This window comes from Electrophorus electricus, chromosome 15, assembly GCF_041902795.1.
Source record: "Electrophorus electricus isolate QZ-2024a chromosome 15, ASM4190279v1, whole genome shotgun sequence".
NCBI lineage: Eukaryota > Metazoa > Chordata > Actinopteri > Gymnotiformes > Gymnotidae > Electrophorus > Electrophorus electricus.
This window is the reverse complement of record NC_137511.1, coordinates 6,629,121-6,655,590: the sequence shown is the minus strand read 5'-3', so window position 1 is coordinate 6,655,590 and position 26,470 is coordinate 6,629,121. Positions and strand designations below refer to the sequence as shown.

Genomic DNA, 26,470 nt, shown 5'->3' with positions numbered 1-26,470 from the left:
ATCTCAGTGTGAATGCAGCACAATACAAAAGAGAAATGAAGTATCCCATTACACACGCATATGCCTGTGAAAGAGTGCAAGACTGAGGAACCAACCCTGTATTTGTTCAAAGGAAACTGGAACAATGGATGCCTTTCAGCCTCATATTTTGTAAAGAGACAGCTGTGACATGATCCAGGAGACACACCTTAGTGTTCCTCCAGCATCAACTTCTGCACAGTAGAAAAAAATTTGTTCGAATTGCACATTATCCCACTTATAAAATCCATAGAAATGGGTACTTCATCAAACTCCATTTGAATGCCTTATCAATAATAACATTAAGGTTTCCCTGCCTAACATTACATTACAAGTGAAAAGAGGATTCCTATGGATTCCCCATCCTATGCTCACCCCTATACATATAATGACTAGTGCAGCCATGTAACAAAATATAAGCTCTTTTCAACTGTAAACGTATATTCATAGCTTGAGGTGCTACTTTCACTGAAGGCAACGCCATTAAGCACACATCCAAGGCAAAAATCCCATTTGTTGACATAGCGCCAATTAAGCAGATCTGTCAAGGCAATCTAAAAATAGAGTGAACTGTTAGAGTGTTTTCGCAAAGCACTCAACAAAGGAGTGATTTGAAGCTAAGCAGTGCACTTGAATGCCTAATCCTACAAGTAGAGAAGACCTGTGCCATTTACGGACTGCGAAGTTGGTGGATTTTGGCTTCCTGACATGCTAAGCTGAGCGCGTAACAGAGTGATACCGGATTGTGGTGTTCCAAGGAAGCTGACTGATCCAAATGTGCTAAACTGAAACTAGAATTCTCTCACTGTGCTCTGGTGTATGCTACATGAGTTGAGCTGTGGTGAAGGCTGAAGACTGATCTGATACTTTGTACAAAGACAGATGTCAGAGCACATGGAAAGTCAGCAAAGCTGTCGCTGCTAAAAATGAGAAAAGTAACAGCTACAGGAGGTAATAGCGTCTCTTGTCACTGCTTTACTATCTAAGTGATTACATGAAAAGTATAAGTTCACTACTATTTAAGTGCTTATGGATTACATAAAGCATATATACACAGGACATAAAACTAATCACACAGACTGGTTGTATGCCAGCTGTCTTTGTTATGTAGAAACAAAAACAATATACTTCACAGATAAATGCAACATCAGCTTTGTATATACTGATATGCATTCATGGTTGTTTTTAATTTAAACATCTTATTTGTTGTTTTTTATTCACATATCACTAATTGTGTGTGTATATATATATACATATATATATATATATATATATATATATATATATATATATATATATATATATATATATATATATATATATATATATTCATTCAAGTGTCCTTATTCGGAATATTATAGTTCTGAGCATGACAATTTCAAATTTATTATTTTTGGAATAAAGGGAAAATAGGAACCCTACTTTACCAAAATATAGGATACAAAAAATAAAATTTGAAAGTAATGACGATACAGCTTAGCACAAAGTTTGTTCCTCAAGTCAGTGCTAAGCACAACCATTGTCACATAAAGAGATAAAATGGAAGAGACTCTTATCTGAGAAGCATATAAGACTTATTGTGCTTCTAGTTATGGCCATCTACAATTTCTCTTCACTATATGAGGAAACAAACATGCTATTTCATGCATTTTAAGCAGGCTGAAATGGTCTGAAAACATCCACAATGCCTGTGGAAATGGGGAAATGATGGATTAGTAAACTTGTCCTAAGTCTGTATGTCTAGAGGAGATGGATATGTAAAATGCCTTCATTCAGTTCCCTTCTTTGTGTTCTATATATATTGTGTGGCACAGGTGTAGGTAAATTACAATTACCTGAGCCTCAACAGAAGCATTTGAATGTGTGTCTGCCACTGACAGTGTTCAAATGGCAAATAAACTTTAAGTTGACTTGAAAAGAGGGATTAATTTGAATTTCTTTGCAATGATATGCTGAAAAGGTGTACCCTGAAAAAAGGTATTTAATTTAAAAAGACACAAGCTCATAATCAGTAAGTCAAAAGAAAGGTCTAACAAAGTTGGAGCCCTTTATGAAGCTTCATGCATATGTGTGATACTGAAAAAGTCTGAATTTTAGCAACCTGTCTAGCAAGCTTGGATGAGCAATTGATTACGTAAAAGCCCATGCTGTGTAAGAAAGACACTCTTAGCCATTTCTCCAGTGAGCTGAAGATGCAGAAAGAAAATTGATTCATTCAAGTTAACTGATTTTGGGTGGGTGTCTGCATTATTCAGTGCAGGACATCATTAACCATCTTGCACAGCAACGCACAGAAACCAGTAAAAAAAAGGCATTTTTACATAAGAATAAATAACTTACTTTCATAAACCATGATGAAAAAATGTGATGTAATCTGCAAGAATAATAATAATAATAATAAAATAATAATAATAATAATAATAATAATAATCTTTCACAGCTTCAGCTTTCTAACTGCAGAGCAGCAAAACCAGACATCAACAGATCACGAAGGCAGTGGACCCTGTCGTCTTGTGGAACCCCAGTGTCCTATTCCATTTTCACAGGCCCCAAACCCCCAAAACCTAAGACCTAGCAGAGAGAGAGACTATGAGTGAAAGAGACAGGGCATGTCAAACGGGAAAAAAACAGCTCCACATTTTCCATTTTCGTCTAGAAATGAAAAAAAAGCACATGCATTATGGATGCAAGTTAGCCAGGAGCATGAGAATTTGATCCCTAACCAGACCAGACAGCTCGTGGTTCCCTGTGGAGCCCCTCCCCCTAACTGTTTCTTTTTCTGCCATCATCCATCCCACACTGCCCAGCCCAAGGAGCTGGGTCCAGGCCACAGCCAGCGCACTCACAACCAACCTGTCCAGTCTCTAAGGCCAGTAGCCAGGGGACATTGAAAAGTGCTTGCCTCCTTGTTTCAGACTACCTACCTTGAGGGCCCCATGTTAAAGCTAAAATATTCTCCTTTAATAGCCTTCCTGGTGCTATTTTTTGGCCCATTGCTTATATGAATTTTAATCACAAAAATGCTGCCGATGCATTAACTATGGTGAACCTAAAGCAACCATAAAGCTGAGTGCACAAGATTAATATTTACAGCATACAAGTTCCTCTTACATGCACACTGCAAGTCTGTCTACACAACCAGGACACATCTGTGATCAACACCACAGGTTCCTGTCGGTGGAGCATTCTGATTGACACAAGCCTTAAACTCACTTTCCAGATGACAAGATGACTCACATGACTTTTGACCCTAACCCACTGGAGTTTAGGAAGCAACCTAGACAGACAGAATTATATCCTGAAATATATGCTTAATAACAGTTTGATAGGATAGGGCTTCACTGTCTATAACCACACAAATGTCATAACAGTACAGGACAAAAAGAAGGGGGGGCAAACACTGAGAAAATTGTTTATGCCAGCAGCTGAAATGCTGCAGATGGAATTAAGGTTAAACCATAGGTTTGGATTTGAGGGAACCCTTTTAAAAATAAGTAAATAAATAAGACGACAAATGGGTCAGGGGTTCAACTATGGCCAAGCATTTAACAAAGAGAAATGAAAGCAATGTGCCCTTCTTAAAAGAACAAATTTCTCAAAAACAAAAACCCTATTGCATAATAACATTATTTCTTAGTTGCCACATATTACGTGGACTGAAACAGAAGTTTTGAGAACTGCAGAGGACAATTGGTTTTATGTAATATACATTTAAATATTAGTGCTGTACAAGAAATTACATTTATATAAATGTTTATTTCTTGCTTCACCATAAACCACAACTGTTTAACTGAATACCATTGCACTCATTGAAAAATAGTCCTTCAGACTTCAATTAACAAAATCAGGTGTCATGAAAAGTAACATAAATGACATCATACAATCTGAGGCAACTCAGTTGTAGAAACAGTCCACTAGCCTGACCGAACAAACCTCAGACCTGGTTTATACCATATCTAAGCTCATCTTACAAATACTCATATAGCATTAGATAAACCAGGATTCAACACTGGCTAATCATTTAAACTAGGTGGTGAAAAAAACAGCTACATGCCACTTTCAGTTTCAAATATGTGTTTGTGCAGTGCACATTAATGTAGATGGTTCCAACATGTATGTGTGTGTGAACGTGGGGGGTGTTGCTGATTACATTTTTTAAGAGATGGATCACAACCTTGAGAATGGTGCCTGCAGGCACCACTATTTAATTATCACCAAAGTTATCAAAAGCATCAACACAGCCCTCAGTGAACAGTAGTCATCGACAGGTCTGTTCCAGCACTCAGTGGACGTGTGAGTGAAATTAGAGTGTCCTTTTTATTCCCTGTTTTAATAGCTATTGACGGTAATTATATAAGGTCAGAGATAAGATGTCCCAAGAAATGACTTCTGCAATTATATTTCAAACACTGCCTGAACCAGTCACTGACGCCAGCTTTTTTGCTCACAATTGTATCGTGTTTTCTACGTGTGGATAGACCCTGCATCCTATGACCAAGGGTTGTATACAAACCACATTATGATTAGGGTAGACGTCAGACTCCCACATCATACGATTAATATGTCGAAAAGTCAATGAGTTATTCAAAGTCTTCGATCTAAATAAAGCATAGTACACGCTAATAGTCGCATTCATTTGCACAGTCCTGGAATTCCCGAATGCATGATAAATTAAAATAACCATGCCAAAAGCTAAATTAAATTGAAGACCCATGCCAAAATGAGGTAATTAGATAAAAAAGACAATTACTACAGTGATGGCTGCAGTCCAGCTAAATGCATTTCGAGTGTCTCTTGACACTTGGCACAGTATCATAAACTAAAATGGAGTTAATTAATCTGACTGTTACTAATTACCATAAAGTAAGATGTCCATAAAATTAACTGGATTTAAAGGGCTGGAGCAGAGGTAACGTTTAATCTAGAGGGGTTAAAAGTTGCCTAAATTGGCTACGAAGTGATTCCACACAAACCACCAACCTACACTGTTAGTTTACTCGGGTAATCAGATAAAAACAATAATCCAATCGTATGGAACGTGACAGTAGCGGTCATCTTGGACGACTTCCACTGAGGAGTTCGTACCAAGGCAATGAAACCGTATGTACTCTTGGGTTACATTATAACCTCGAAAGCAGAATAGTTTAGTTTGGGCAAAGATTTTCTTGAACCGGAACTTTGTGAAATTCTAGACATATATCGTCGTAAAAATGATTAAATCTGTGAATGTTTTACCTAATCTTTACTAATCCTACCTGAGCAAGTTAATTAAATCAATTGTGGATAAATCATTAAAAACGCAGAAGGCAAACGGGATGTCTTTCACATCACTGGATCTGTTTGACGTGCCACATAGCAAATGAAATAAAGCCAAGCAGATGTATATGCTACCGCTGGACTTCCAATAACAAAATAACCTTATAATTTACGCGTGTGTCGCCATTAGACATGTATCTACTTACCGACTAAACGTCCACGTGCAAAATCTCAAAAGGGTTTCCCGTAAATGTTGTTTCATTTAACACAAGAACTTTGAGATGCTATTCTACCGCATCCTGCTTCGCTCCGCCATCTTCACTAGCTGACGAATAAGCGCAGCTGATAGGCGCTTTCTGAACGGGTGGGAGTGCGGGAAGGCTTCAACACCACAGAGCTCGAAGTTAGACTCACGGTTTACTTTAGCTATCTCACCTAAGAAACCTAGATCGACACGTTTTTGCATGAGAGTTGTTAAAACACAGCTTCGGATTGTGTGTATTTATTTATCCGAATCTGCCTGCTGTGTTTTAATCTGAATTGCCTTCGGTGTTTATGCCTGCATACTTTTATGATATAACCTAACTAATTTATCCTACATTACACTATATGGAATTTGTGTTATAAACCATCCTATACTACAATATATGGATTTTGTATTATAATTTAACCCATAGTCCATTACACTATATGAGATTATGTCTTAAAAATCATTCATAGCCCAGTGAACGTCGCAAAAACACCATCACTTAACCTTAACAATCCAAACAATTTTTAAAAGAACGTCGTTGTAAATAATAGATGTTTTGAGAAAACAGGCTATATGGAGAAAAAAAAAGGTCCACCTTTAATATTTTATAATCTTCCACAATCACCCTGTATTTTTATTCCAAAATCACCATTGCTACTTTTATCTCTGAAATAGTGAGCAATAGTACATAATTTGATCTAAAGGCAACGCATTTAAATTGAAAATAGGATACATGTTAGGCCATACAAAATATGAAGTTCTGCAATCAGTTCTAGTTAAAATAATATTTTCAATTTGGTATCATCAAAGCAGACGTTTTTGATGCCATCTTTCGGTCCCATTGTGTAGTGCAGCCAACAGATCGCTGAGCCAAATATATTAGAAAAAGATAGAAGGGATTCTTAAATTTAAGAAGCAGATTAAAAACAGGGTTCTTAAAGCAATTGCATAGGGTTGGAGTTTATATTAAACATTTTATTTAATATAAAAGACGTTTATAGGGTGAGTTAGGTTGGGTATTGTGAGCAGTGTCGTGTCCCCCCCAAAAGTGCCTCTTTAATCTGAGAAGCACAGTAATGCTTTTTTTTTTTTTTTTTTTTTTTTTTTGAGAAATGGTAAAGAGAGGGACATTAAGTCAAAAATGCAGGTTATGGGAAGAAATTCTTAAACGGGAGGAGCTCTTAAACCTGAATAAGATTAGGTTGATGTAGTTACTTTGCACCCAAGTCTGCCTCTGAAACGTTTTCAATTTAACACTGAACTGTGCAAAGAAACATGCCACAAGAAAAGAGTTTTATTTTGGCACCTGTCACACATGAAAATATCCAAAGCATTTTTACAGAGCTTGCGGAAATTTGACATAAGACTGAATAACATCACATAAATTTGATTGCATGACATGCAACTGATATGTTGAAATCCCTGGAAGCTAATGGCCCTGTTTTCTATAGCAAATTTGAAGTCCTGTGGTGGACAGAAGTCTCCTGAGGGCCAGATCACAAAGACATGGCTTCTAAAGATTATAGCAGGCATCACCCCAAACAATCTAATATAATAATATCACCTCAGTTGACAGAAATCGGGGGGGGGGGGGGGGGGGGGGGGGGGGAAGCTCCAAATGCAGTATTATTTGACCAAATCCATATTAAAAGAAAGAAGTTCTTTCACATCTACTCTCATATGCATTTGTTGGCCACTATGGAATGTAGGGGAATCTGGTACTCATAGAATCATGAAAGCAGATGCACATAGGCCTATGGAGACACAAACGTTATATTTAATGTTAAGGATGTTAATTATGAATGTGGAAGAAATAATTTAATGATGGATTGGAAATCACTAAAATAAAATCACTAAAATTTGTAAGACATGGCCTGTTTCATTGACTCAAGGGTTGATTAAAGACAGCATTTTGTGTTAAGAGCCAGAATACATCAGTACTTCTTGCACGCCAGTTGTGCATATTTCCAGCACGAAGATGCATCTATTAATTAATAAATGACAATTTATAGGTAAATCTCTATACATCTAACTAGTGTACTCCCATTCAGATCCACCCATGAGCAAAACCTCTTATTGATGCACAACAATGGAAATCAGGTTCATATTTAGTCATTTGTAAGTTATACCACACACACTCTATGGCCTTTCCTCTCAGAAGAAAAGCTTGTGCAGCATAAGAATAGCTGCATCTCAATTACTTATTTACAGTCTATATGCAGCCAATTATTAATTAGTAAATCATCATATTTTACAAAGCCCTTAACACTCTATCCCCTGTATTAACTGAAATGCAAAATGAATTGGATGAGTTAGTGCATTAAACAAAACCATATGCCGTCATTTAGATGAAACTGTATGCTTAGAGAATTTTAAAAATAAAGGACACACTTTATAACCCTGCTACATTACAGGACCTACAATATAGCTGAAATCCAAGCAAGAAAAATATACAATATTGCCACCCACTGGACAATCAACACACAGTTGATACAACAAAGAATAGTAGCATTAAGACATGTTACAAAATAAAGTGACCTGAAATTGGCAAATATAAAATAATCTTCCCAAAATGTCTTTAGATTAGACAAATTAATAGTTACAGTTCAAAGGCAATACTGAAAATGAGAAACCTTTTAAGTTTCCCCCGTCAGACAAAGAGAACTGGCAGTAGCATTTATGCCCTAAAATATGTAAAATGACACTTTGGATGGTTTTCAAAATGTCACAGACAAAACCAAGTACACTATATATGAATTGAATTATGGCTATTACCTATTCTATATTCCTTAGTCCCTATTCTATTACACTATTTAGTGTCTAAAACATCAAAGAAGACGGTAACAAAACAGATTCCACTTTGTCTTTTGTCTCTCAGTTTTTTGTTGCCTGAATGCAGGACTCTGGCACATTTCGAGGTGTTCAAGGAAACTTAGTGGTTTTTCTGACCTGTTGCTAACTCTGAGCTCTAAACACAACCTCAACAGTTTATGACCACTCTATTAATCTAATGTATGTCACAACACTGAAAAAAAAAATCCCACATAAGAAAACCGTGAGTCTGAACATCACCATGTGTATCTAGTGAGTGATGTGGCTTAACAGTATTCAGTAGCCAAAGGGTTAAAAAAAGGGATCTCCTTTTCTTTTTTCCCCCCCTCACTACAGGAGAATTATACCTATCCAATAAATAAATATAAATAAACTTGCTCACACTGAGCTGATGCTGCTGTTCTCTACCATGCAGAAGAACCGCAGAGCCGCACTGAATGGCTTTTCAATACAATACACACATTAACATGCACTGCGGCACCCTCTCAGCACTACGACATGTAAATAATTAACACCTACCACCCCTCAAACTTCACAACACATCACTCACCTTGCATTTCCAGAGGGTAAGCAAAGACTAAATGCTATGGACCAAGACCTCTAAAATGTTATGTACCACCGATATCAGTTGAATGAGTAAAGACAGAATCGGTTGGAGTAAATTCCAAAGGGCTTTTGCAGAGTGCAGGGTGCTGAACGCACATAGCAGTGTATGGATGGTGCCTTATGCCTTACGGCACATGTCCCTCTGTGTGTGGAGTCCAGTGGCTTTCGGTGCACTGATGGTCTGGGGAGAAGTTCAGTGCTGTAGTGGGGCAGTGCTGTGCGTCACCTGCTCGATCCACGGCAGGTAGCGGCTCACCCGCGCGTACACACCTGGGAAGGAGGGCTCACCGCAGCCGTGGCCCCAGGAGATGACGCCCGTGAGCACCCAGCGCCCAGCCTCACCCTGGCATACCAGAGGACCCCCGCTATCACCCTGGCAGCTGTCGGCACGCCGGCCAAGGTCGGAGGTCATACTGCCGGCGCACAGCATACTGTGGCTGTTGAAACGTTCGCTGTAACGCTTCTTACACTGCCATGAGGGCAGGAGAGGAACCCAGGCCTGCAGGAGAGTGTGTGAGGGCTTAGTGTCTTAGAGACAGAGAGAGAGCGAGCGAGAGAGGGAGCGCAGTTGGGGGATAAAGAGGACAGAAGCACCGTTAATTAAAAGGAAAGCAATATATCAAAAAAAGTAAACAGAACAACAACAACAACAGTTTCACTTATGAGCTCTTCAGTTCACGGCCCTCGTTACCTGACATGCCCCAGCCGGTGATGATACAGGAAGCAGGTCTTTTGCCCCACTTGCTGCCGGGAGCAGGCAAGCAGGCAGCGTTGGTGTGGGGGTTGAAGGACACACATTTGCCCTCGGCTCCCTTGAGCCGGACCAGAGCCACGTCATGCTCCCAGCTCTCGCTACTATACTTCCTGTGCACCTCCACATGCGCAGGGATGAGCATGCGTTCAAAGTCGTCCCGCTCCTCTGTGTGGAAATCCCCCAGCTTCACTACATACCGAGACGCGTCAGTGCCAAAGCTGCGACAGAGAGGGAGACATTGGGACAGAGAGACAGAAAGAGTAAAAAGAGCTTCCTAATAGTCAGTGCATCATCACTAATATTTACTGTCAGAGTCGACAATAAAGTGAATACATTTAATATTACATTTATGGCAATTGGCAGACACTCCTATCCAGCACGACTTACAAAAGTGCTTTGTCATTTACTCATAGAATGCATCCTAGCCAGTACAGTAGGTTAGAGTTCAAGATATCATTGAATTTGAATGCTGTTTAAATACAGGGATCAATGCTGATGCCTAGAAGTGCAAAACACATAAGATCTCTCTCAGGCAACAATAAGTGCAATAAAGAATACCCTACAATAAGTACTAGAGTTTCAGTTACTTGACATAGGTGCAGGATCAGTGGTCATTCAAATATTGCATAAATAGATAGGTCTTCAGTCTGTATTTGAAGACTGCAAGGGAGTCTGCTGTCCGGATAGCCAAAGGAAGTCCACTCCACCAGCTTGGAGCCAGAATTGTCTTGATGCTTGTCTTCCATGAGACTTGAAACATGGTCTCTCAAGCCGAGCTGTACTTGAGGTTCGGCTCGGGCTTAGACCATTAACATCATGCATGAAGGGGCTGGTCCATTTTTGGCTTTGTAGGTAAGCATCAATGTTTTAAATCTGATGCGGGAAGCTACCGGAAGATAAGCAAACAGAGCGGCGGAGTGACGTGTGAACTTAGGAAGACTGAAAACTAGTTGCGTTGCTGCATTCTGGACAAGTTTTAGAGGTCTGATGACTCTTGGGGGAAGAATACATTTTTAAACTAGCAGACCTTCTAGACTTTGCACGTTGGGAGTAAAAATAAGGAAAATGCTCCTTTAGCTTGTAAAGTGCCACTGTGTTATAGACATGCAACATGAGTGTTTACAAGTGTAAGTGTAAGCTTGTGTCCAGCAGGTGGCTCTCTCACCGTTTGAAACAGTGTGCAGCAGTGAGCAGCCAGCAGGAGTTGATGAGAGTGGCTCCACAAAGAGGCTGGGATCCTTTAGACTGCGATTTGAGCCACAGCGACGCCTGCCATGGCCAGTCCCCCCTAACAGCCCACACACGGACAACAAACAAAGAAAGACGTAAATAAATGGCAGCTAAAAGGGCAGCAAGTGTCCCACTACAGAAGGCTGCAAAACCATTTCCCAATGAGCCCAACAAAAAGGCATGGAAACAGGATGATAACAAAATATGCTCCAAAGAGTGCATACACGGTCACCTAAGAGACTTATACCCGCCGACAATCCTCTTGCTGCGTCTTTCAGCTCCGCCCCTCATGCCGCAGGTGGGAGTACCCACCACAGCGATGTCAGTCTCCGGCTCAGGAACGTAGTCACACACCACACCTGCATCCTGGCTGTGCTTACACACATGGCTCTTCAGCTCTTTAGCAGGACACTCTCCCAGGGATGCCTCTTTGCCTGTGCACCTCACATTGGTCAAGTGGACTGGGCCCTTCCCAGCGCCAAAGTAGCCCATTGGCCGCACCTTCGATATTCCGCTGCAAAATGGAAGAGATGAGACAGGCAAAATCAAATGCACGTCCTGCCTCTTTCACAGCAAGATTTCATATACGATGACTATGCCAGGTTTAACGCAACAAGGGTCAAGCAAGAGTCACTCGGTATAAGGAGCATCTTCAGCTACATTCATGTGCACTTTGTGCCAGTGACCGGGAGCAAGTCAACTGCATCCTACAGCCCCCAAACTAGGGAAATTCCAGAGCAGCCACAGGGTCATCAGTGTGACCAGTGAACAAAAGGTGAACCTTACGTGAATCCGAGCTGTCTGCAGATCACAGCAGCGCTGACATCATTCCAGCCATAGTCACAAATGCTGCCCCACTCTCCATTCAGGAAGACTTCCACCCGGCCCTCCTTCCTGCCCTCTCCAGAGACCAGGCGCACCAGAGGACCTGCAGGTACCCAATCACGTTCAGCAGCCACTCGGGAAGATGCCGGTTTTATTAAGAAGCTTAATAGCATGCTGTGAGCACAACACTTCCGTTAAACTTTTTTTTTTAATTAGCAGCATGACGCAACGCAAAGGGGAAATGTGTTAGCGAGAGAACAGCACAAGAGTCCCCAAAGGATGGCAATTTACACACAGTGCCTTCAGCAAAAATTTCTGGATACAGCACGCTTCACAAATATTTAGTAACTTCAAATCGTACTCATGGCTATATGATGGTGTTTATAATTCCTGCACATTAACATGATGAGGAAACATGAAATGATTAGAGTAAATGCTATGGACTGAAATAAATGTCATCAATAGTTGTACAACACAGTCAGATACAGCGATTGTAAAAACAGTAAATAATGTTGTGTTCTGTTACATAGCCAAATGTCAGCTGGAGGGCTTTGGTCACCAAGGACTACAAATGGCTTTATTGAAATTCAAATAGAAATCTTTATCGACAGAAGGGAGTGCTCATGACACTGAAATACTGCATGTATTTATTCTGCCCTTTAGCCCACTGTCAACAAGTGACATTTAGGTTCCTGTTGAATTTTAAAAGACAACAGAGAGGTATACATATACCCCCCTTCCCTCTCTCACATTCACACAAACACATGAGGGACTGGCCTGCAGTGTGTAGCAACACAAGGAGGTGTTAAAGCAGCTTAACATGCAACTATTTCAACATATACGCGCGCACACACACACACACACACACACTCCTACCGGTCGTTTCTGGGGCCGGAGGAACCTCGTTGGTCTCAGCTCTGTGGCAGCGGACACCCACGTCCTCACTGTGCGAGCAGTCATGTCGTCCCCACACACTGTGCTTGCACTCCAGGAGCGAGGACTCATCACCCTCACACTGCACGTCATCGAGCAGGATCAGGCCCACACCCTCTCCAAACACACCAGCAGGTGTCACCTCTGCACCACCCCTGCAGAGACATTTACCTTTTCACTACTAACTACCAACACACAGTAAAAGTGAAACAAAGTGGGGGCTAGGGAGCATGAGCTCACTGGCCCTGCCTGTTCTGTTAGCACTAACAACATTAACATCTGTGGGTAAAGTGCTCTGTTTCCTGTTCGGCATTCATGTGTTCAGTATATCTAAGAATGTATTCTAAAAGATTAAATTGCCATCTTGTGCACTTTAGACAGAACGTACAGACTCTACAGATTATAATAAACCCTTGCCAATTCTTTCAGTAATAATAGTTTCAGAATAACAACAACAACAACAACAACAAAGAGTTGGCAGCCAAGGGTAGTACCTGAATCCCAGCTGTCTGCACACCACCTGTGCATGTTGCACTACCCAGTTGTCATCACACACCGTGCCCCAGTCTCCAGCGTGGTACACCTCCAGGCGGCCCTCCCATGGGTTATCTCCATCCACCAGTCTCACCACACCATCTGCAAGATGCACCGAGCCAGGACATGGCTGCAGGTCTACTGTTCTACCAGATGCACTATGTACCATACCAGATAAAGCCTCTATTTTTCAGCATTTGAATGCTGTGTATGTGTGTGTTTGTACCAAAGAACTGTGTGTGTGTGTGTGTGTGTGTGCGTGTATTGACCTGTATAGGGATTGCAGGACACTCCAGCATCCTCCATGTGGTCACAGTTGTGTTGCTCCCAGCCACTGTGAAGGCACTCATCCAGGGAGAGTTCATTCCCTGTGCACTGCACAGCATCCAGCTGTATCCGCCCACCACCCTGCCCAAAGTGTGCCCACGACCAGGCCTTTGGGATTCCCCTGGGTGTAGCCCCAATAGTCACATGTACACATGCAAAATACAAAATCACCAGCTACTTTATTAAAAAACAAAAAAAACAAACAAACAAAAAAAAAAAAACTGTACATCAGCATTGCAAAGTCCATATCTATCCCACTATGTTAGCCACACTTCATCTCTTCATCTGGGTGAGTGTCTGATAACAGCAACTCTGTTGGGTGCATATGTCTGACTGGCAGACCACTCTAAAACAGCAAAGATGTGCAACAACCCTAGTAACACTGCTGTTCCTAATACACTTGTCCCATGGCAATGCCACCACCCACCCAAAAGTGGAGAGTATAGACTTGTCAACACACCATGTATACCAACAAAAGAGTGTAGAATACACTTAAAAAATGCATGTATATGATAGGTGCATCCAATAGAGGCCAAAGAATGTAGGTAAAGGCTACGTGGGTAAATAGAGCCCTAATGTCATCTTCAGACACATTTAGCCTTCTCTCCTCTGACACAAGATTTGGAGGAAAAACAGAAGCATCAAGAATACAGCACACTTTCTGTTCTTTAAAACACCACCAAATGAAATCATAGATTACACATTTTAGCTGTTGTTTAATTCAGTGACTTGTTCCCTGTATCAACTAAAAGGTTTGAATCCTGAGTAATGCTAAAACACTACCACATCTCTGTAAACAGAGTAAAAATATCACAACATAATATCAATTATTCAGTCTTGCCATCCTCTTACACATACGTGCAACAAACACACAAATAAGAGTGCGCGCTTCTGCACTGGGCTAAAAAAAAAAAAAAAAAAAAAAAAAAGCCAAATGTTTTTGAGTTGAAAATACCGCAGTGGCTATATAGAGAGGGTCAGGCTTTAAAAAAAAAACCAAACAGTGACTCTGAAAGCACCTGCAGGGTGATGGGCACCGTGATGGGCACCGTATCATGTCCAGGGACTTGAACTCACCCTAGACCGAGCTGTCTGCAGACTACCTCGGCATCCATGTCGTCCCACTGGTCATCACATATGGTTCCCCAGTGTCCATCATGATAAACCTCCACCCTCCCCTCAAAATCCTCCTCACCCCCTACCAATCTCAGAGGGGGGCCAGGGCCTGAGGAAGACGCCAAAGCAACAAAACGCAAATCACAAGATGCACATTCAGTGCTGGATAAAATTAAGAGATCACTGCAAAATGTGCAGTTTCTCTGGTTTTACCATTTATAGGCATGTGTTTGAGTAAATTGAACACTTGTTTTAGTCCATACTCCACTGTCATTTCAAGCATTTTATCTGCATAAAATGACAGATGTTCAAAATAACAAAAAAGATGCAGTTTTCAGACCCCCAGTAATGCAAAGACAACAAGTTCATATGCATTTTTAATCAACACAGTATTTTAACTTAGTAAGAGGTCAGAAATCAATATTTGGTGGAATAACTGATCTTTAGTCACAGCTTTCACACATCTGGGTATTCTCTCCACCACTGCACTTTTACATTGCTCATTAAATAAGATTTGGTTCAGGTGATCACTTAATCACTACCTCATTAAGTAGAATGAGGCGTGCTTCAGTCAACTGCACTGGGATGGACTCCATACATATTAAAAAAAATGCATGGTGATGTCTCTGCACTTTTCCAGAGCTGTGTAACCACATGTATGATGTTCATAGGTAGCAGTGATGGCAGAAAGAGGCATATAGGCATTCAGTACAGTGAGCGATACTGAAGTAATATGTCACATAAATGCACTTTAAGGTATTATATGTGCTTTTCTGTCTTGAAAATGCACAAGTATAGTGGAATGGGCTAATCAAAATGGATCTGTGTCCTCACAGCATGAATTCAGGAAATCATGAGCCAGTGCTTTCTAGCCATTTCATATTCTATAGTATAATCTGTTCCTTATATACTTTTGTTATTGCTCCTTTCAGTCCTCCACTGAATATCTACAGCATGTATTTTTACATTTGTGATAGCTTCTCATATGTTAAACATAAAGTAAGATCAGCACAAAGTGTTTAAGTCTTATCCAGAAAGGGAGATTAATTAAATCATGTGAAAGACCACAGTGGAGTCCTCCTATCTGTCTTGTTTACTTTTCTGCAACTCTACACCCTTCTTCCCTGATACACACTTTTTCTGCATGCAGCCAGGACAAAGCTCTTTTTATGCAAGCATTTCTGTTTGGGATGTCACAGCTTTCAGAGTCTCACTTCAAGCCTACTGACCTTCAGGTGGGGCACACACCACCCCAGCCTCATTGCCATGGCTACAGTCACTGGTAACAAACTTCCTGCTCCTGCACTCCAGGACGGATCTCTCGTCACCACGGCAGCCGAGGCGTGCATAGTGGAAAAGGCCAGAGCCAGGTCCAAAATAGGAGTGCTGAAGTGCCGTGCCGATCTCACTGCAACAGGTAAACATACACACACAGTCAACAGAAAAAATAGACTAAAATGTCTACAGAACTGCAGTGAAGTGCAGAGACATATCTTAAATGTTAACAATAGCAGCAGTTGACATGGTTTTCTTTTAGAAATACCCCCATTACAGTTAGTTTGCTTGCCATACCCCAGTCCAAGCTGTCTGCAGACCACACTGGCGTCACGGTCAGTCCAGTGAGTGTCACAAACTGAACCCCACTGACCATTCAGGTATACCTCCAGACGTCCACTCTTAGAGGAAGAGCCGCCCACCAGTCTGACTGCACCTGAAGGTGGGGGAGGATGAGATGAAATGAGATGTTCTAACAGACATAATAGAGTGTCTTACTATTAACATCACAAATTGCCATACGACACATTCACCTTGGTAGAACCTTTTCGAGTGTCAAAGATTAATTTGGTTTTCAAAAATAGTACAGCTCTGAGTAGAAGTAGAGCTTGGTCTGTTTATAGCCTGAAGCTAAATATCCACTCAGTCAAGATCTCACTTCAAATCATGGTTTAACAAATGAGAAGCAAAGTAGACCTATTTCATCTTTCTCTTGGTAAAGTGGAACAGAACAATCTCAATGGTCATCCATGTCATTACAGTAGGAATGGCTTTACCCTGGTGACAGTCACAATAGGCCCAGCCTATGGCGCCAGAGCTCTGTCTGAAGAAACACCAGGGATTGGATTCACGGTCAGGATTCCGGCAGTAGCTGTGCTCTCCCAGACCTCTGCCAGGGTACTGCTGCACATAATCAGGGAACTCAGTCCACTTCAGACAGGGTGAGCCCGAGTCTGTCTGAGACACGGTGCCATTGTAGTAGCCCAGTTCAGTAAAACCTTCTGAGCATGAGAGAGGGCCTGCAAGAGTGAAAAGGAAATGTAAAGATGAGACAAGATCCAAACAAAACTCAAATAAGCAAAAACCACATATAGTCTTTTGTACCTGCAGATCTTCTGATTGTAAAAGATGTGTGTGTGTGTGTGTGTGTGTGTGTGTGTGTGTGTGTGCAAAAAAAAAAAAAAGTAAAGTATTCACATTGCTCTACAAGCATTGAATCAAGCTGGTTTCAGCAGAATCCTCCTCCATTTCAGAAGTGAAACACACGGTACGCAAAAAGCACTGCATACTGACAGTTGGGGCATATGCAAAATAGGTACTGGAAGCAAGGGCTGTCTGTGTGACCGGGGAGCTTCTCTCCTACACTACACATCACAAGTAAACAGTGAACATCACACTACCTTGCAGGCAAGCTAAGTGCAACGACAGATACGTTTCTGGGTAAACAGGTCATCAATAAAAAGTTGCAGGAGCTAAACGATTCACATATGCAACTCTGACATTAAACCACTTGTATACTAGTAAATTCAACTGCCTGCTGGTGAGCATATGGATGTGTTATATTATATATATATACACACACACACACACACACACACACGATTCCTCTGCTAATTTAAATTCTAATTCACCTTGATTTTCTCTAAATAATTTGAGTCCAGAATAAATCAGCATAAAAAAAAAAGCTTAAATTTTTTGCACAGGTCGAGACTACAGGTCTAGACTTGCCAATTGAAGCTGGCTGGCCATGAGCAGCTGGAAGACCTGGGGGCTTTGTCGTAGGTCTGTGTTTATCTCCCAGGAACACTCGCTTTGGCTTGCACAGGACTTCTCCAGGGAAGTTGGACAACTGGGCCCTCATCCTGCTTTATCCCCAGCATAAAGGATGAAGGATTACACAGGAATCTGTTCCAGAATGCTCCAGTAACCACCTTTAAACTCACAGTGCAAGTCTTTCTGCCAGACCTTGGTAGCTCATTTGATTTCAAAAGTTCAGAATACCATGCACAGGGACAGAGTCCTGGAATAAGAATAAATGCCATGTGCCTAAAGGACTTCATAGAATTAGCTTATTGTAGTAAATTGGTTTGACTGATTGCACCACTTTTCTTTGTACGAATCTCTCTCTTTATACACTAAAGAATACAAGGCAAAGTTGACAGGAAATTAACAGGAAAACGCTCACATGCAACGTGGAGTGGAAAATCCTCAAGAAGCCATTTTCCTAGCGCCATATGGGCTGTGAAATGTTGCAGGCAATGCACAAACAACTCTTTTTCCAACACTCAGCACAGACCTTAAATGTCAGCAAATTTTCTGAGTTTGGTGGTAACTTTCACAAAATGTGCTGGATGGAGATGCATCATTCAAAGACAGAGAAAGCAGGGTTGGAGAGGATTCTGCATTTATTAATTTTCTGCTAACCCTGTAATTTCTTCAACCCCCAAATCCTTAACAACATGAGCCAGCAGTAGTCACACTGACACATCTTGCCTTCCACCTTTGCACAGCCTGACAAGATGCACAACTGACGGACAGAGGAATGCAACATTAATCTCAGGTGTGACTGGCATGACTTCAGTAGCACTGTTTGCACTTGCTAAGAGAGAATAGATCTAAACAAGATCAGACCCAAACTCACTAAAGATGTATAGTGTGTGGGTATGCAGAGCAGCAGGGAGATAAATGGAATCCTAACCAAGCCTAAATGGACCAATTGCAATCAAGACAGAACTGAATTAGAGGTATTAAAACAGAATGACTGAGTGCGCTCTCAAAATGAGTTGTGCCAACTTGAACACCAACCTCCAGGAAATTGCTCATTGCATTTCTATTTAATTGGTTGCACAAAGATGTGTGGAGCACAGCACAGTTGTCGATAAAGCAGGCTGCAAGAAAACCAAACAAATGAAAACAAATAAATAACCAGTTCTCATTACAACCTAAATCAAATGGGTCATCAAATGGGTCAGTATCTTAGAAAATAATTTATAGAACAAGCAGAAAGAGTAGATGGAAAAGGGTTATTAGAATAAGGAGAATAGAATTAAAATTGGAAGAAAAGAGGAATGCCAGGCAGTAATAATAAGAGGGGCAGGGCATCAGGCCATATAGAAAGAAGCAGTCATGCTGACTCAGCAGCTTCCAGCCTCAGCGTCTGATTCCTATCTCAGTGCATTAGTTCAGCAGTGAAATGGCTGCTGGTCAGGATTTTCTCTGCTTCTACAGCATGGCAGCAAGAGAGCAATTTCTACTGATGGCAAAACTCTAAATAAGAATGTTCCACAGATACCATAAAACTGAATGTGGAGTAGCCTTTATTGAGTCAAAGCTTGTCCTGAGAAGGGAGATTTTAAGAATGATTAGTCACAATTTAAGCTACCTTGTTTTAACCATGGATAGTTTAACAAAAGCAGACATGACTCACACTGAGTCACAGTTGTCTGGGTTGATTTGATTGGCTGGGGGAAAAAAAAAAAAAAAAAAAAAGCTGACCCTTACAAAACCTCTTTTCTCAAAAAACAGAGGTCTGATCTCACTCCAGCTATGCTAAAGGTAATGTAAGCTAATACATGGTAAGCATACATCATGTACTTTAGAATTGGTGTATTGTTGCACAAAATCCATTATTAGAATTCCATTCAACTTTAGATTTAAATCTAGCAACTAATATAATTCTTTAAAAGGTTTATTTAGCACTGCCAAAATCCCTGCATATAATTCCAGGCTACTTGAAGTAGGACTATCAGTTTCCACAAAGCACAAGGTATGGCTACAAACATGCATGCAGGACCACCCATTTCTCAGATGTGATTGCTGTACTGCTGTGGTGACATTCTTCTCCATTTGATCTTAATTTAATGCCACAGTGAACAGAAACAGGAACATGTGCATGCAGACTAGACACAAGGTGGGCGATGAAACATCAAAGCTGTCAGGGACGCAGGGCTGCCAACGATGCGCCCAGCAGCACTGAGGGGATGGACCTGGGCCCTTCATGTTTTTCAGAAATAAATACTGAGATCAGGTCAGAATATCAAAATTGTGAGACACCAGATCCAATCAAAGCTGAAATTAACACAAAAAAAACCCACTAGTTTGTCTTTGTTTGAATTGTCTTGAATTGTGAAAGATTCCAGTTTCCTTTTTGTGCTTCACACTACAACTCCAGGATCAGGCAAATGCAGTTGGTGGGGAGAGCGAAAACAGCAATAAAGGCTGTATATGCATGGCCTGTGGGTGAGCTCTAGTCTCTCTTACAAACGCTCCACTCCTGTGCTAATGGGAGAGCAGCAGCGGAACGAATGGCAGCAGAAATCATGTCATTTACTCAAAACATGTGCGCAGCATCCTGACACACACACACACACACACACACACACACACACACACACACACACTTTCCTGTGCTCTGCACAACGGGACTACTCATTCTCTCTTCCCCCACTAATCCATTTCCTCCCCACAATAAATATTCGATACGGTTCATACAGAGCACTGCCATGGGCCAAGTGTGTGCAAGCTAGCGCTCAGTGTGGGCTAGGCCTACAGTAGCAATAGTGAGAACCGCCAAGGTGATAAAAATGTATCACAGGTTACGTGTCATGCTTATGTGCATGTCTATGTCGCAGTAACAGTCAACAGTCTTCATCTATTATTATTTCCTTTGTAAAGCCTCATGGTAGATGTTGGAAGTACTTGAAACAAGTAAACATGTGAAAATAAATATAATAAAAAGATGGCTTGAAATAGAAGAGAAACAAATTTGTTCATTTTGGTCTGAAATTAATGGCCACAATGGGAAACTCCCCTAGATCCAGGCAAACAAAACAAAAAGACTTTAAAGTTCAAACTAATTCCTAATGCTGATCCCTTTTCGTTTGATGTGTGCACATTGCTCCTGGCACAGGCTATGTGGATAATCTTTTCTTTGGACCAAACACAAATCATTTAATCTGAGGCCTATCTACTCTGAGTTTTATGCAGCTGTCTGATTGGCTGGCGCTGGCCGGGCTGCTTATCAATCTTGATGCAGTGACATCAAAGCACTGCAAATCATTAGCACTGCAGGACTGAGGCTGGAGAATTTCATGCTATTGAGCCATATGAAGGAAGGAAAGAGAAAAACCTGACAGACATCAGCGTGAGATGAAACACCATCATGGGGCAGCTGCCCTCATCAAACTGCTAGATGAGCTATTGCTAGCAACAAGAATCAGCCGATAACAGCAAGTAAATGTCATGTCTTGAAGCCATGTGAACAGTTAAGCATGATTTATGCTTATTCTTAGGGCATTTGCTCTCATTCGGCTACAGTCGGTCCAGTTAGCTAATATTAATAGCATTGTATTGCTACTCTTACAGACTTGATAAATATATAGTGTTATATTTTGTCAAGCATTGACATTAACACAGAACATCTTGCCTCACCTGTATTCTGAACTGTATTCAGGTAGCTGTCATCACCAATCACCTGCAGGGAGAAAAAAATATGCAAACAGTTCAGATGAACGAAGCTGACAGAATTATGAAGCGATTTGCTTGGTGTGAGCTCGTGCCTGTTTCAAGAAAAGGGGAGTTTTATCTTCTTCAATGTGACATATTTAAACAGTGGTGCATTCTCAGTCTACCCACATTCTCAAATGGCTTAGGGGAAGCCATGACAATCTTCACAGTCAGAATTATACACAACAAAAGTGTCTGTTAAAATGTTTAACTCTAGACAGGTTATCTACCTTTTCTCTAGATTACTGGTGGCATACTTGATGGTACGAAGGGTCTAAATGACCTAGATCATTTGCTTGTCTTATGGATTTAGGAATTAAGTGACACAAAAAGTGATGACACATATGGTTCAATATTCCCTTTTATTTTCAGGGGGAACTTGTAAGAATTAGATTGTTTAACTGAAAACCTGCTTTCTTATGTCAATTGGTAAATTAACTAGCTATAATAATAATAATAATAAACTGGCTGAACTTGATTCTGTTTTTGTAAAAAAAAATCCTATATTTTTTTAATCTAAAAAACTGAAAAAGAACCAGGCAGAATGGATCTAATGTCAATTAAAGTTACATTCATGCTTGCCAGTCCCCCTGGCCGAAAAACATCTGCACTTATGAATTACTGGGAGTCTGCAATTGTGGATTTATCTTTAGATCCTTCATCTTTAGACCCTTTTGTGATTAGCCTAAAACTGTCAATAGGAGGGGGAAGTCAGGAGTGACAAACGTGTACATCTGAAAATTCAGCCTAAAACACTGTTTGAGTGGCAGACTCATCTAGATCAGTCATCAGCCCAAATAGTTAGTCTTTCTGCATTCAAAAATCCTGGCACAAATTTTGGGACCCCTAATCAAGAAACATTGGAGCAGTATGGAGAATGCAAATAAGAAAGCAGCGATTTCTAAAATTCCTTTGACTTGTATTTCATTGGCAACAGAATGAACACAAGATGTTTCATGCTTTGTCTGATCAACTTTGGTCAATTTAAATTGTAAATATACAACCATTCCTGCCATTCAGGCCTACAACACATTTTTTAAAAAATGGTTTGCGGCAATTTAGGAATAATAATGAGATAAAATAATTAAATAATGGCATGATTTTAAGCAGATGATGTCAGCAGGTGATTTTAATCATGATTTTTACAAATGCAGCATCCAGGAACAGCCTACCCCTTTAGGAGAAAAACTGACAGAGTAAATGGCATCTTACTAATGAATGTGAGAAATACTGAAATGTTTAAAAAACATTGTCTTGACAAAGAAAACCAGGAAGGCTTTTGGATATTTCACAATCTGTGGTGCTTAGAGGAATTAAAAGACTCAAAGAATCTGGAGGAATTTCATTGCATAAAACGCAAAGACACAAGCCTAAGCTGAACAAGCATGATCTCTGATCCCTCAGATAGCAAGCCATCGAGATCCGCAATTCATCTAAAATTGATATAAACCACGTGGGCTCAGCATTACCCTGGCAAACATTTGTTAAACACCACAATATGTGGTTACATCCACAAATGTCAGCTAAAACTGTACAGATAACATTATGTTAACTGTCTCCAAAAGCGCCATCAATATCTCTGGACTCGGCAGCATCTGAGATGGACCACTGTACAGTGGAAATGTATGCTCTGGCCAGGCAAATCAATATTTGAAGTGTTTTTGGAAGAAATAGACACTGTCCTCCAGACCAAAGAAAAGGGCCATCCAGTCTGTTGCCAGCAACAAGTCCAAAAGGCAGGGTCTATAATGGTATGGGATTGTCAAATCCCTTGGCAAAGGTAACTTGCACTTCTGTGACAACAGCATTAATGCTAAAAAGCGCATAGTGATTTGGAGCAACATATGCTGCCTTTATAAAAACATCTTTCCCAGGAACAGCCACTAATATGCCAAGAAGGCAATGCAAAACTACATTCTGCATCCATGACAAAGGTATGGATTGGATTCTTTATTGAAAGAATCAGGGTTTTGTTTTTTTTGTTTTTTTACACATTTTTAACAATTCATGAGGCAAGACGCTGAATGTACTGTTGTATTGTTTTCAGTGTAATATAGGTCAAAGATTTTCTGAGGTAGTACTACATTAATGTACAAGGGCCAAGGGCACTGGGGAGTGAACAAGGCACTAGCAACTTAATTGTGTTACACAAAGATAATGAGCCTCAGTTATGAGTTGATGTCTGTGTTCATATCAACACACTCTGGTCAGTTAAATCCATAATTGCATCTGCCAGTCCCCTTCTAAAGCAGCAGCTCGGAAGAAGACAGGCCCTTAGCAGATGTGGTACATCCTGACAGAAAACAAACAAAACACCTTAAAAGGAATACCCACCGGCTCCCTGGACAGAGAAGTAAAACTCAATATAGATGAAAGACCAAGAGTATAAGATTCTGACATCTGATAACAATGACACAAAGAAGCAAGATGCCTTGACACCATAGCTCACTACTGTTTTACTGTGATCTGTTCAGAACAGCCAAAGCTAGACTTAACAACTCAAACTCAAATAGAGAGAGAGGGAGAGCGAGAGAGAGAATGAACTTTAAACATTATGTCTTGTGCATTACAATAGCTCTGGAGACCCCACATGGTAGCCTACTATCTTAACAATGACAAGTATAGAGCTAACTTAGCATATTATTCATTAAAATCTTCCCATAGTACTGGAGTTTCACCACCCTAACAGATTTTTGGATACAGTAGCCCTGTTTACAGTGGAGCAAAGTAGAAATGATACAGAAATTCTATGTTTTACATTTATATAATTAGAACACAAATATGTCTAGAGTGGGAAACACAAAGCCATGTGAGCAATACAGTTGCTAAGATCATTCAATTTATAAAACCTGCTTGTGCACATTTATCTTCAGAATAATTTTTGATCCACATATACTGAACAAAATGTAGAATTTCCCTCCCTTTCAAAAGCCACAAATGATAAGCCATAACATTTCTAAGAACACTGATTAAATTCATTAGTCTTTCACTTCAATATGTGGGTCAAGGAGTTTAATTTTCCGAGGGTTCCTTTTGGTCTGCTTTGGTCATTACAGCACCATTAATCAAAAAGAAATTACAAACTATGACCTGGATTCATACAAGAAATAAAAAGGTAGGGTACAGTGGTTCCCGTGTATAATTAAGCAGAACCCTCCCATGTAAACGACGTTTCCTGTCTGCATGTTTGTTGCCGTGCCAGGGTGGAGGCGATGCCTGAATCTATTCTATCCGCGTGCCAGCGTTTTATTGAACAATGACAATGATACAGGATGCTGCAATAAAATTCAAACTGAAGCCTAGATCTGCACATTGCATTAACGCTGGAAGGTAAGCGCGACCACAATACATGACTTTAATTGGGTTTCAAATGGGTTATGATAATTTAATATATTTTTTCCTCACGGGAAGGAGGCATACAGCGGGGAGCGTATTTGTAACATGCACTAATTGAACATCCTGTAAATCTTAACCTACCTCTGCGAGCGCCGGTAAATAGAAGCAGAACACACTGATCAAGGCAAACATCTCCCACACGCTTGAATCCATCCCTATCTCTCGCTGCGGGTAGGTGTCATTGTCCGGGGTGGCAGTCCACTTCTGTAATTTTGGGGCAACTCCAAGCCAAGATATAGCTGAATGGTATCTGTGTCTAACGGTGTCAGCTGCTCAACTTGTGGGCGCGGCTTAAACCCGTTAATTTCTGAAGGAGCATTCGTCGCTCATATAAATGCCTCCTCCCTGCCCTGCCGCAGGTTAATGTTTGACGCTCACTAGCTGATGCGACGTAGTGTCACATATGCACACCCACTGGAATGAGCCACGCTACTCTACGCCTGTTCTGACTCCCCACGTTTCGCACCCCACAGAGCACATATTTAATTGTACAGTCAGGTGCACCAACCACGAGCTGGGGGTCGCTGCGCGCGTCATACTGATATACGGCAATCAGCAGAAGCGGAGCTAGGCTACAGAACGGAATAGAGCTTAAATGCGCGCACTGAAACTAAATTGCGACAAGATGAAACATAGCCTGCCATTTTAAACAAACGGGTTAACATGCTGGACTTCTGTTAGGAAATAGAGAGTGAAACGTCTTTCAAAATATAACCTTAAACTTGTGTTTAACTTCCACATTAAGCTTGTGTTAACTTGTGCACACGGATCCACCAAACCCGCAAGGGTGTAATATACAAATAAAGAGCTTTAAAACTTTCGACTCATTCCACTTGGTAAACTTTAAATGTAGGCACTTTTTCACCTTGTATGTAGATCATTAATATTCTGTAATATTAATGCTGTAATATAAAGCATTAAGCATATTTGTCGCTAAAATATTGGCTCGTTCATTGTTAGCCTTAGGTGATTAAAGACGAGGCAGAAACTTTTCTTTATCTATAAGCAGGGGCGTCGTTAGGGGTGGACCTTCAGGGTTTTCAAAGAAGCTTAGAAGCCACGGATATTTCTATGCCAGCCCGGATTTTTTTTCCCCTTGTATTAAAGCTTGAACTTTGAACTTTAAATACATTTTAAAAGTTACGCTCCAGTATGCAGGCACGGGGCTCTGCCTTTAGGCCCCACTAAGCACGAAGACAGAAGATAGACGACGTCGATATGTATGCTTTCTGCCAGTAGGCGCATGGGGTGGATATTTTACACATTTCAGGTTCCTGAGAGACAAGCAGCTAATTTATAGAAATGTAATTTATATAAAACTGACTGTTTTTAGATAACGTTAGTAAACGTGAACACGTGAATTAATATCGTTATAATGCTGTCGGCTCGTACGTATCTTAAATAGGTGTGTGTGCGTGTATATATACACTCTTCACGGTGAAACACTGTCTTTGTGGAATGATTGATAATTCATTCTCAACTTCTCCATTTAAGGTAATATTACTGAAAAACGTTTTCACACGCCAAAGGTGCACTTAATTACTGCTATAAAACTGTGACCCTTGACTAATTGACTGTCCATTGACTGTCCATTGTACAGGAAATCATTTCAA

At 40.7% G+C, this 26,470-nt stretch overlaps 2 protein-coding genes across 5 annotated transcripts in view; both read right to left on the bottom strand.

Moving 5' to 3' along the window:
* ndst2b (N-deacetylase/N-sulfotransferase (heparan glucosaminyl) 2b) overlaps window positions 1-5,634 on the bottom strand; it is a 44,467-nt gene extending 38,833 nt beyond the window's left edge. For 3 of the 4 annotated variants that reach the window (XM_081697458.1, XM_035533373.2, XM_027010424.3), the window contains exon 1: window positions 5,481-5,632. The gene's annotated coding sequence lies outside the window, so the exon portion shown is untranslated. Of the gene's footprint in view, window positions 1-5,480 lie in introns of all 4 variants that reach the window. The other variant, XM_081697459.1, reaches the window with a different exon arrangement.
* A 1,493-nt stretch (window positions 5,635-7,127) lies between these two features.
* Window positions 7,128-25,321, bottom strand: si:ch73-127m5.1 (neurotrypsin). The gene is made up of 14 exons (XM_027010462.3): window positions 24,939-25,321; window positions 21,387-21,429; window positions 16,733-16,975; window positions 16,254-16,392; window positions 15,911-16,089; window positions 14,643-14,790; window positions 13,508-13,686; window positions 13,199-13,340; window positions 12,648-12,859; window positions 11,733-11,874; window positions 11,179-11,460; window positions 10,882-11,004; window positions 9,654-9,934; window positions 7,128-9,490 (listed from the first exon to the last, which is right to left on the bottom strand). Exons 1-14 carry the CDS (start codon window positions 25,008-25,010, stop codon window positions 9,156-9,158), a joined length of 2,520 nt encoding a protein of 839 aa, XP_026866263.2. The 5' UTR covers window positions 25,011-25,321; the 3' UTR covers window positions 7,128-9,155.
* Between the last annotated feature and the right edge of the window lie 1,149 nt (window positions 25,322-26,470).